We start from the raw sequence: 12,759 nt of genomic DNA, 5'->3' as shown, positions 1-12,759 counted from the left end.
TACACACGCACACACGAACGCATAGACAGACACTAACAAACAGGCGTCTGGATGGTATTGGATGTCGCGATGGTATTGGATGTCGCGTATCAACATGGTATTAATAACTGCTGGAAAATATTGTACACGACCATCGTTACACTTTCTTGAAAGAAAAAATATGTCCAGGCATATTGTTTACTTACTCCCGGCTAGAGATTTACTGTCCGTTTAATGTGCTACCGTAAAGAGCCTGACAACTGTGTGTGTGTGTGTGTGTGTGTGTGTTTAGTATTTAAAATTGTTCTAACAATACATTCATTAGACTGACAAACAAACATGACCTACTCTGCGAAGTGTTTTCAGGATTATGTTAATGTATGTTTATGGTTAAATGATACGTGTTCACAATACTGGCTGTAAAATGCCAATTAAAACTTGAGTTCGAAAATATTAAAGATACTAAAAAACACAATAACCAAACAAAAACACAACAAAAGAGAGAAACTGGAATGTAAATCGTTCCAGACATATGTAATTGTAAAAATATTGTCGTATTCAAAAATAAAAGATAAAAAATAAAATAATATGATGTAAACTCTTCAAAAGAAGCATACTATTATGCTGAGTAGATAATCTGAAATATTTTATGAGTGAAAATCGAGAATAACATTCCAAACTTTTGAGATATTGCCGTGACTTGTCTTGACTGGCTATTTTTCCTTCGTTAACTGCTTCCGTAAACGTTCTACCCTGACATGCGCTGCTTACCTCTCCACTCCCCCCTCCGCTCAAAAAGTAAATAAATAATTAAATAAATATAAAAAATTGAAGACACAGTGATAAGGAAGGAATTCCAATGCCAACCACAAATTAAATATCTGGCTCAATTCAGATGTTTGTCTGTTAGTATCATACGTAATGTCAGACTACAACATAGCAACTATTTCAATTCCACTGATCGATGGTTTTCGACTAGATATGAAAATGCAATAAATTAACGAGTCGCCTATATTACGAATCTATAGTCTTAAACTATGCAACACTAAAGTAAACCCCAAAAGTTTTGTAACATTCAACAGTATTGAATCCCCAATAATCCTAAATATTATATTCCAAGTCCAAAAGTATAGTGTTCCGAATGAATTCCAATATCGAATGTACTGATGAACCAATAGTATTGAATAGGTTTATGTACCGACATTCTTGATGTATCACAATGATATAATCCAGAATATATAGTGAATTCACAACAATCCAAATACAGTGTTTCGGTACAAAAGCATAAGACAATATACTGAACAGTGTGTGGGTCACAAATTCGCTTCCAGAATATACCTTGACCACAAAAAGCAGTAAACAACTTATTTATAATCTTCAATCATGACAAATACATAACAATACTCATGTATTAGAAACCTCTGTTCTCAATTACGTACAAAGGTCAAGCACAATATAAAGTAAATATATACATACATACATACGCGCGCACGCACACACGTGTGTGTGCGTGCGTGCGTGCGTATGTATGTATGTATGTATGTATGTATGTTACATTCATTCAACTGATTAGAAAGATTCGTACGTGAACAGTTGATAATGTTTTGTAACAAAATGTCACATTTAAACAACCTAAAACTACAAATGAGAACAAAATAAAAGACCAATGGCGCAATGTTAGCGTTAGCAACTTGCTATTCCTCAGCGGCTATCACTGAGTTCTTAAAATTCAAATAATCTTCGAGGACATTGAGATCATCCAGCAAAATGCAACGGATATTGGTATTTGTTTTATCAGGCACTGCCTAATGAATTTAACAAAAAATATCGTAGTTTTATTACTTCAGGAACTCAGAATGAAACCTTTTTTATAATGAATATATGGTGAACAAAGCAGCCATCACAATACGTTTAGAATTTTAAAAAACCGAGACAGGACCAAATATCATACATATTTATTTCATTCTCAAAGATACAGCTAAAGTTTGTAAGTAGTCATTCATGTTCATGGTCGTTCCTTTTGGATCCTTTAGCTTTGTTAACCCATCAGTTGCTTTGCAGAGTCTCTTGTTTTGGTACAATCCAATGAATGCACCATTCTTTGCAAAGTTTAAACCTTGGTCATGGAATGGGCGTTGCGTATTGCTCCTTCTTTTCGGTAAGGGCACGCGAGGCATGCAAAAACACTGCAAATTTCACTCCCTTTAAAGAAAACAAAATACATTATTGGCTATGAAGTACTAAACTTTAGGAAATTCTAATTTCAAAAATAAATCAATGTAGTTTACAACACACACATACACAAATATATATATATATATATATATATATATATATATATATATATATATATATATATATATATATATATATATATATATATATATATATATATATACATATATATTCAGGAAACACAGAATGTTCCGAAATTCATCCTTACCTGTTTGAAAAAGTATATACGACACCAGTCTGTAGAAGGGACATAAGCTGGACAAGAATACTGACCTAAAAGGAATTTCCATGACTCCACACTGAGGTTTTTTCTCTTTTCTGTCCTTGAATTCTTTCTGAATGCTGAGTATTGAACCCATCTCTGATATTCTTGAGAAACTCCAGGATATCAAACTTGATAAAGAAAATAATTTCTTACATGTTCGACGTAACATATTCATAAGAAACATTAAGATCAGCGCAACGTTCTTCCTCACTGCGTTTGACGTTGACCTTTATCATCACTAGAAAATCAAAAAACGTAATTGTCTCAAACTAAAAATATACCCACATGCAGTGGCGTCACTCGGGTTGGTGTCACCCAGTGCGGTAGCTCATGGTGTCACCCCCATGGTCCTCCTTCCGTAACAGACCATACAGAATCCTTAGTAATGTCATTTTGGTGTCACCCCCTCAGATGGTGTCACCCGGTGCAGTCCGCACCCCACCCCCCCGCATCCCTCTAGCGACGCCACTGCTGTGTCTGCAAGTCATGTATTTAACTATGATCGGTTATCCGCTTATGAAATCCGACTAGACCGAGCAGTGTGTGCTCTGTAAAATTTTCAATTTTTCATTTTGGTGTCACCCCTCTGAGATGGTGTCACCCGGTGCGGTCCGCAACCCCCTAACGACGCCACTGCGGCCACATTATATAATTAATATTTTTGTGGAAGTCGTTGTGTTCATAAGCTCATAGAAGTACTAAATTGCAAGTAATGAACTCTGATTCGACCAAGAGGTCAAATATATCTTTTTTTGAAAAGCAATTCCCAAAAGTGCAGATATGTTCATGGTCACAGTTGCGCCATATTCTATGAGAACAAACTTCGTATTGCAAAAAGTGTTTTAGTGAAACCAGATGTCGATGTCATCAAACAATCAAGAGGAAAAAATAAGAAAAATTGTTTGAGTTGACCACAAGGTGCCATGTTGGAGGTCAGACAAGCACAATACTCATACAGAAACACTCAAATCATTATCCCGTGTTGCTCTGGAAATCCCAAATTCAAACGAACTTCAACAAAGAAGACACAGAAGACTGTCAAGTTGGTCATCAAGGTAGTCATTTTGGGGCATGATCAGAACCATTGTAATGTAAGAACAACTATATCATGCAAGAAAGAAGAGACATTACAAACAATATACTCTGATATGGTCATCCAGTCAGGAGAAACATCTGTAATGAGACTTAGCACATTTGGAAGGGCACATCGGCATCATCTTCAATTAGGATTAACAACATATGGTTAGATGTGTAAATGTAAACTCCATGCTGATACGACAGAACGCTTAAGATGACTATTAATGACAAGTTTTAAGGTGGCTCCATGGCCATCATCATGTACACCTGCTCATCACCGATTTCATGTTTGAAACAAGTAAATGATAACGTCTCATTTAGTAAAATTTCTATATTGATATGGAAATCTGTTCTTCATAAATATAGATAACATGATTTTAAAGATGACCGTTGGCGGCTATTAAGTACAAATCTGTTTTATTTTTATTTAGAATTAATTAGACATCATGGGAAGTCTTTTAGAGGAAACTCCCACGATTTTCAAAATAACTGCCGTCGATATCAAACTGGCACTTATTTTTAGAACCAACAAGACTTCGTCCGATGGCGTTTGCTGAAACCGTATGTCGATACGACCACCTATTCGGCAACGATGACAATATTTTTAAGATGTTGCTATCGTGGTCATATTCCCAAAAAGATTGGCAGAATTTTCATTTAGGAATTACCAGACAATATAATTAGTCTTTCAGTTCAAGCCCCAATGCCGTCGTCACGTGCAAAAAGTCCAAATCATCTGAATAATATTGAATCTTCAAGGATATTGGTCCTAAGTATAGTTTGGTGCCGTTAAAACTAGAAAATGTCGACGTTTCATCACATGATGATTTAGGCAATGGCTCTAGAATCACGGCCACTTTGCACATGCGTACGAATTAATCCGATGTTGATCGGCGACATCCGTTGGTCAAACGAATTTCAGTTGAACGCTGGAACACGTGAGTTGATGACGTTACCGTTGTAAACATAAAAAGCAAAATCCACGCTGTGTCGGATGTAGGTGATCATCATGTGATAAGCTATTCTCATCTTGAGTTAGATTTGAGGCATAATTCGGCATAGTACTAACTAATACTTTTAATTCAAAGGCATAACTAAGTACATTATTTTTTGCAAATCCGGGTCGTATGTTTACCAATTAATATGGACATCTGCAACAGCTGAGTTTGTTTTCAGCCAAAATTCGTCCTTCAAAGTATTATATTGGCTCAACTTCATCGCCATATTCACCCGAGTCTTATTGTTACCTAATGCACACGTTATCTTCTCAGAATCCGCTTAAAGAAAGCGGGCCTGCCTCTCTTCATTCTCTCTCTAATCAATTGTTCTGCCAGTTGCGAATGTTGTTGCTATTAGATTAGTCAGTAACGGAATTTGTCGAATGTATCGCCTCACTACTTTTCTCGAAATGAACAGAATTACGAGCGACGTCTTGTACTGAATTAAGAAATGGCACCTCTTAATTCAAAACTGAATATTTGAACGTCGTTTCAACCTATCAGCTTGATTATTTCCACGAAATGTTAATGTCAGATATTTCTTTCTAACAAGTTATTTCCTTCTTTTAAACTTTAAATAGATAAGAAGAATGGTGAAATGTAGGAAAAATGCCAGCATTTGTGGCTTTAAAATCCCAGGTCGATATGGTCATCCATTAAGTAAAAGGAACGAGAGCAAGACTTTTAAAATGAGTGAATGAGTGCTAGGTGTCATGGCAGTTCACCGAGAATTTTGGGAGTATCAATAACTAACCTGTGCTAAGGCTTGGACGAGGTTCTGACAGTCATTATTGATTTACTTCGGCTATGTTTTACCTAAAATTTAGAATCTACAGAAGGAGGACGAACAAAATTATATTTTTAAAGAGTTGATCAATGCACTAAAACATCATGATAAGCATCCTTGTCCACATTCACAGACTTGAAAAACATACCCGATACAAATAAGTCAAAAATTTAATCGCATGGTATTGAAAAGACAGGGAAACAAGTACATAAATCTTCATACTCGACCCTACCCCGCACCATGGGTTACGAATTGAGAAATGTTGGAAAACTGTATACAATAATAATAACAATAATAATAATAATAATAATAATAACAATAATAATAATAATGATAATGATAATGATAATAATAATGATAATAATAATAATAATAATAATAAAAACACCGTTAAAGAAAACAAAAATATCATGAGAATAATATGCATTATTGTTTTGTTCCATATGACTAGAGTAAATATCTAGATTTAAATGCTGACCATTACATGTTATATCTCATGTTACATGTACGTGGATGATCATAAAACTACGTTGTTCTCTAATCAATTATCATTTCTCTTTTAGTCAGCAAGCGTGCAGTGCACATGAAAATAAAACAAACACTACAACGTAAGATATGTCTGCTCTCATAGGCATTTCCTCCCACCCCTGATTTAAAAAAAATCGTGCAGCATACACACAGATAGATACACACACACATATATGGTATGTGTTCTTGTCATACTTAGAATGAAGAGTTGTATGGCTACACAGATTTGATTTATTGTCTTTGAGGACAAGGCCGCAGTCACAGAAAATCTGAGGTAAGGTTTTGCTTTGAGGTAGCTTTTCATACGTTTATATTTTCTAAAACCCTAAATGGGTTTGTTCATACGTTTTAATTAATGATTGTAAATCCAAGACAATTCACGATGCGAAACCTTTGTGCTAAGGTTTTGGTTACGTTTTTCATTGGTTTATATTTTCAAAACCCCTTGATGGAATTTGACGATATTTAAGACTACTAATCACGACGAAACTAAAACAATTTATTCAACGACATACTCATCAGACCACACGATTTGCATTAATTCTTCAATCATGGGCTTGACATGCAGGTACTGGCACCGTGAAATCATCCAGAAAACTGAAGAATATCTGTAGTAACCGATACGAACTAAAATTCATTACTAGATTACAACTTGTATCACATCATGTGAGAAAATTTGCTAAGAATTCCTGCCGCATGTTTACAAATATTTTCTGATAGAATTCGTATTTCAAGCACTTTGGGTAATGTCAATACGTGTTATATAATATTACGACTTTAGACCGATTCTGAAACAATGAATCTACCTGTTCTTGACTTAGCGACTGCGTTACGGTCAAATTAGCGGTTACTTCAAAAAGAACAAAGGGTTCCGGAAGTACCGACAAGAAGGGCCGGGAGAACGGAAACAAAGGTACCAGAAGTACCGACGAAGAGAGCTGGGAAAAGGAAACAAGGATACCGGAAATACCGAATGAGATACAAGGCGGAAGTTACAGATGAAGAACATAGAACCGACACGGGAAGGAATCACTTTCACCTTTAATTTCTCGTGATGAAATAACTGGCAATTTGAATAGGTCTTGTATTGATTGGAAGTAATTGCATTGTTGAATTGCCCAGTAATTTTTGAATACCGTGATCTAGTTTATTAAATTGTTTTACCTTTCACCTTATTATTGATATATTGTATTCACCTAGAGCGTCAGCCTTGCTGACTGGTAGCTCGGAGCTATTTAATCTTTTAGTTGTCCGTCCTTCTCTAAGTAATAATTCCGTATGGGGTACCTGACAAAGGGGGATCAGAGTCAAGGATACGAAATAGGAATAAATATCATCTTTACGAGCATAGAATTATTATTAAGAAGAATTATTTAAATTTTAAGAGAGAGTTTTCATTATGTGTACTTAGTATTTTCACATTTGCATACTTGTTAGCTTTCACTGACTTACAGTAGTAGTGAAACAAATATCGGGCAGATATCTTACCTGAGATAAGTCGGTTCATTGGAAAAAGATGTTTAAATTGTTGATTGGCTCTCGTTTCATAGATATAATACTGGGTCAGTATATACGAACCGTAAGTTCGAAATGGCGGAGGATACGTGAGTGATAAAGGGAAGGGTCTCAATTTGAACCAGAAATGATTATAATACATCTTTGACTGGATCGATGAATAAATCTATGCCTGGGCTTGGACGGTACTTGCTTTTTAGGCAAAACAATTAATGATGCAATCAGAAGCTGGTATTGCGTCATATATGATATGAATTGCATCATGTTACTCCCAGAAGTCATGGATGGTGTAATTATAACTAAGCTTAAATCACTCTGCTGAACAAATTGCCCTATATCAGCTCTAGAAAACTAAAGTGTCGTGATCTCTTGTTTGTCAGTGTTTGATTTTGCAATGGGACACATTTCTTTGAGCCAAAGTGAGCAGAGATGCCTTGGACTTGTGTGAACAATGCAGATAACTTCTGCTATGTTTGTAGTGAAGTGACCTTTGCATTACAAAAGCGCAGTCTAACCACTATGGTTAAGAAAGCCTATCACCTTTATTTTGGATGCGAAATTGGAGATCAGGACAAGAAGTGGGCCTGACATATATGCTGCAATACTTGTGATAATAAACGTAGCCAGTGGTTGAACAGAAAATGGAAACTATGTCTTTTGCAGTGCCAATGGTTTAGAGAGACCCAAAAAATCATATCAGCAATTGTTTCTTCTGCATGGTGCCTCCAGTTAGGAAAGGTGAGTCAAAGAACAAAATGTGGACTGTGCATTATCCAAACATTCCGCCAACTATACATTCAGTACCGCAAAGAGAAGGACTGCCGGTTCCTAATGCACCACAATCATTCTCACTTGAGTCAGACATGGGAGAGAAAGAGGATGAAACTTCTGATTCCGGACCATCAATGTCAAATGATCCATATTTTCTTCCATTCTCCTCCTCTGAACTACAGCTAATAACAAAAGGTGAACTGAATGTCAGGGATTTGGAACTGTCCAAGAGTAAAGCAGAGCTGTTGGGCTTCAGATTACAGCAATAGAATATCGTGGCAGGTGATGTTAGGGTTTCCATGTTTCGTGACTGTCAAAAGGATCTTGTCCCATTCTTCTTCATGGAACGAGATCTTGTAGCCGCAAAAACATCGATGTTGTGATGGCAGCCCTCAACATTGATCATGATCCAGATGAGTGGAGACTGTTCATTGATTCATCGAAGACGGGTCTTAAATCTCTTTTGCTGCATAATGGCAATGTTTTGCCATTAATTCAAGCTGGTCATGCAGTCCATATGAAGGAAACGTATGAAAACATGAAGCAACTTTTGACTGCAGACTGGATACACAAAGTACTACTGTTTTCTCTGCGAATGTGATTGTCGTGCGAGTGATTTCCACTTCATCCAGAGAGATTAGCCTCTCTGACAGTCATTGGAGCCTGGGAGGAAACGCGTTCAGCATTCACCACTTGTTGAATCAAGGAAGATTTTGATACCACCCATGCACATCAAGCTGGGTCTGATGAAGAACTTTGTCAAGGCCATGGACAAAACACAAGCAGCTCTCAGGTACCTCACTGGAAAATGTCCAAGGTTAAGTGAAGCTAAGATAAAGGAAGGTGTCTTTGTTGGTCCTCAGATTCGTGAACTTCTCCGAGATAATGCATTTGACCGCGCACTACGTGGCAAGGAAAATACGTCATTGAAAGCCTTCCAGTAAGTATGAACAAATATTCTCCGAAACAACAAGGCAGACAACTACAGGGAGTTGGTGAAAAACCTCCTCAAGGCTTACAAAAGCCTTAGTTGAAACATGTCACTAAAAATACATTTTTTGCACTCAGATCTAGATTTGTTCCCACCGAACTGAGTAGCAGTGAGCGACGAGCACAGCGAGCGATTTCATCAGGAAATTTCAACAATGGAGAAACGGTATAAGGGCAAATAGAGCCAACAATGCTAGCAGACTATTGCTGAACAGTGACAAAGGATGCTCCATTTAATGAATACAAGAGACAAGCCAAAAAGCGCCGAGTAGACACTGAATAAGGACTTAACTATGTACTAATATATACATAACAGTTTTTGGCTTTAGTTTCGTAATAAATATTATTTATATAACCCTTTTGCTGCTTTTTTTAATAAAAAAAATAAATGAAATATTATGATGTAACGTAACCATAAACACATGAAAAGACCTAGGTTTATTGTTGTTGTTGCTGTTGTAGGGTTTAACGCCATTTTTCAGCACAAGATAGGCTATACATGGCGGCCAGTATTAATGGTGGAGGAAGAACCCGGGAAAATCCCGGAAAGAATCACCGACCGACGAGAAGCTACTGGCAAGCTTTCTTACATACCCACATTAGCCGAATCCGAGACTCGAACCCATGCAGACAGAGGTAAGATGGCAGTGATCCGTAACGGAGAGCGCTTTACACCACTCGGCCATTCGGGGCCCCAAGACCTAGGTTTACAAGTTATGATTAAACCTCTGCTATCTACACAATATACATAAACGTAAACATTTAAAAACTTAAATATCTTGGAAACAGTAGCCAATCAGTTGTTTTAATTGTCATATTTGAATTCAGCACATCAAACTCCATAATAAATAGCACATTTGATCTATGACGAAGACGACTTCTAAAACACTGTAGACCAGTATATCTATCATACATCATTTTACAATCGACGCCGGCAAGATAGTATCTTCAAGTAACATGACAGCTAAATGATCCCTTTTAATACATTATCTAAAAATGCATATTGCCACTAAAGCTGAGCAAATCTTGCAACCACACCTCCTCACACAACAAATTAATCTAATGTAAAAGTACACAAATAAGTTAAGAAATTGTCAGAAGTAATTTGCCTGCATTTTTCAGGAAAAAACACCGCTATTTTATCATTCCTCTCACTGCACGAGGCTTGCACAAAATATAAATTGAATTATTGACATCGTGCTGAAATTGACAATCATTTGCTAATATGTCAGGATATCCTTAAGGCAGTAGTCTCCTGCAAGTTCTCTTGTTCAGGAATCAAAGTGACAAGTGTTGCATATTCTAAGCGTATGTTTTAAACCTCACGTGTAGCTAAGATGGATCATTTACATTTTCCCGAAATGTGTCATAATCTATTACAAAGGCATATTCCATTCATAAATTCTATAAATGGACATAATTATAATTTGAAAGCAGAGTACATCCGTTTAGCATTTTAGTTCGATTCCTCTTTTGCTAGACTGGCACATTCTGAAGTATCTCGGAGCAAGATTAATGCGATTTTCTCACGTTTCAGAATATAGCATATAGCCCTTGGTGAAAATAAACACAATCAGTTGAAAATATTTTTGTTCTTGTTTATAGCCAATGCCCCTGAAAAGCTAACTTTGCTGGTATAATGGTGAATGGGACAACTGTAACAGCATATAAGCTGTACATCCGTTGTTAAGGCGTCTATCAATATCATAGCAACGATGACGGGTCATAGTATCACCGTTGTTAAGGCGTCTATCAATATCATAGCAACGATGACGGGTCATAGTATCACCGTTTAGATCTTTCTTCTGATATATATTTCAGCAAACAGCGGACAAAAATGATACCTCGGTACTAGAAGTACTCCGATTAAACAAAATATCGGTCCAATTACCAAAATCGTCAAACGACTATGATTTCCAATACTAATATATAAACTTTCTGTAACTGTCCGAAATTTTTAGAACGAAATCTGCCAGGAAAAATTACGTACCTATCAATTTAAAAAATATAGCCTTCCGTTGATAGTGTAACCAAAGACCTCACAAAATGGTATACAACAAAATATGTATTAATAAACGTTTCAAATTTACGAATATAAGTAATTTAAAAAATTAGTAAGTATTTGAAAATGACACTGACCAAAACAATTATATATATATATATATATATATATATATATATATATATATATATATATATATATATATATATATATATATCCACTGAAAATCAATGGTCGATCGTTTATAATGAACTAATCAGCTATCTTTGAATTTCAACTGACTCTCAATACTACTCTTTACTGTGTGTGTTGTAGATTTAGCCCCACGTGATTGACATAAACGGGGATAACCGTTTTAACACTGACATTTCAATAAGAAAGTCGATTCAGCATATAAGGAAATATAAAACAGAACAATACCAGGACCCTCCCAAGATCATGTATTTTAATGAGAGAAAAAAAAATGAAGAACTCGTTATCGACATAGTACAAAGCATTGCAGTACAAACACCTGTGCCATTTGGTCTCAGTCTCATTGATCTGCAAGCTTGAATTGTTCTTGTCCCCATGTATGTTCTTTCCCAGACTTTGTACTATTATTATCTAAAACTGATAGTATAACGCTTTGGGTATTTTTGAAAATGTTAAAAAGGAGCAAATCGTAAATGACAAAAAAAAATGAATTCTTCTAAAAATGTACTTACTTGATGTTCTGCTGCTCTGACAAATCCGGAGTTAGCAGTAACTGTCACAGCTTTGAGTGTATCACCAGTTCCGAAGATTATCTGTAACATTTCCAAATGAAATATTCATCATACACATTGCTTACTTCGAAAGAAAATAAATTGTGTGGTTTGTATTCTAGAACTTGAGCAGTTCCTCTCCACGAAGGCAGAAAGAAAAGCTATATAATTACTTCTTAGAATAACAGCGTGAATAAACTTTATATTATCTGAGACATCTATTTCGAGTACGTAGTTCAATTACCGTAATGACTGAACTAGTTTTCAATATTTAAATTTAGTACTAAATGTAATATGTGATTTGTACATCAAATGCAAAGAGCATTATGTACCAGTCATGTTTTCCTTTAATATTTTACCAAAGATAATTATATTCAAGGCAGCATACATTCATCTATAAGCAGCAGACTGTTCTGTAAACATTAAAATTTAACCTATGTCTGTCCGCGTGTTATATACAAAAGCACTACTTGACAATGTGCTTCTACGTGCTCGAGTAAGCAACTATTACTATTTATGTAGAAAAGATATTCTTATCAAGTCAATAGTTTACCTTCGAGCGCTTCTTTATCTTGCTGGTTTCTGGTAAGTTCATAGCCTGTTGTGAAGGATTGTCATTCACAACTGTCACCTTTTCTAACAATTCCTTGGCTCTCTCTACTTCGCTCTTACCGCCAAGCATATCTAATATTTCATGAAAACTATCAACAGCTGTTTGGCAGGCAAACTGTTTTTTTCCTGAATATAATATAATATAATATAATATAATATAATATAATATAATATAACATTACATATACATGTATGCACGTAGGTAGGTACGTACGTAGGCAGGTAGGTAGGTAGGTAGGTACGTGCGTGCGTGTGTA

General features: G+C 35.9%; 1 protein-coding gene across 2 annotated transcripts in view; it reads right to left on the bottom strand.

Annotated features, from left to right (window-relative positions):
• Window positions 1-1,918: 1,918 nt before the first annotated feature.
• Window positions 1,919-12,759, bottom strand: part of LOC149776371 (UPF0415 protein C7orf25-like) — a 117,984-nt gene continuing 107,143 nt past the window's right edge. For both annotated transcript variants that reach the window (XM_089940744.1, XM_089940745.1), the window contains exons 5-7: window positions 12,444-12,628; window positions 11,852-11,932; window positions 1,919-2,181 (exon numbers count right to left, since the gene is read on the bottom strand). In XM_089940744.1, coding sequence (XP_089796870.1) covers window positions 2,101-2,181; window positions 11,852-11,932; window positions 12,444-12,628 — 347 coding nt within the window. In that variant the 3' untranslated portion in view covers window positions 1,919-2,100. The remainder of the gene's footprint in view (window positions 2,182-11,851; window positions 11,933-12,443; window positions 12,629-12,759) is intronic.

The sequence above is a fragment of the Sinohyriopsis cumingii genome, chromosome 18 (assembly GCF_028554795.1).
Source record: "Sinohyriopsis cumingii isolate HCF-2022 chromosome 18, ASM2855479v2, whole genome shotgun sequence".
In the NCBI taxonomy this organism is placed as follows: domain Eukaryota; kingdom Metazoa; phylum Mollusca; class Bivalvia; order Unionida; family Unionidae; genus Sinohyriopsis; species Sinohyriopsis cumingii.
This window is presented reverse-complemented; position numbering and strand designations above follow the sequence as displayed.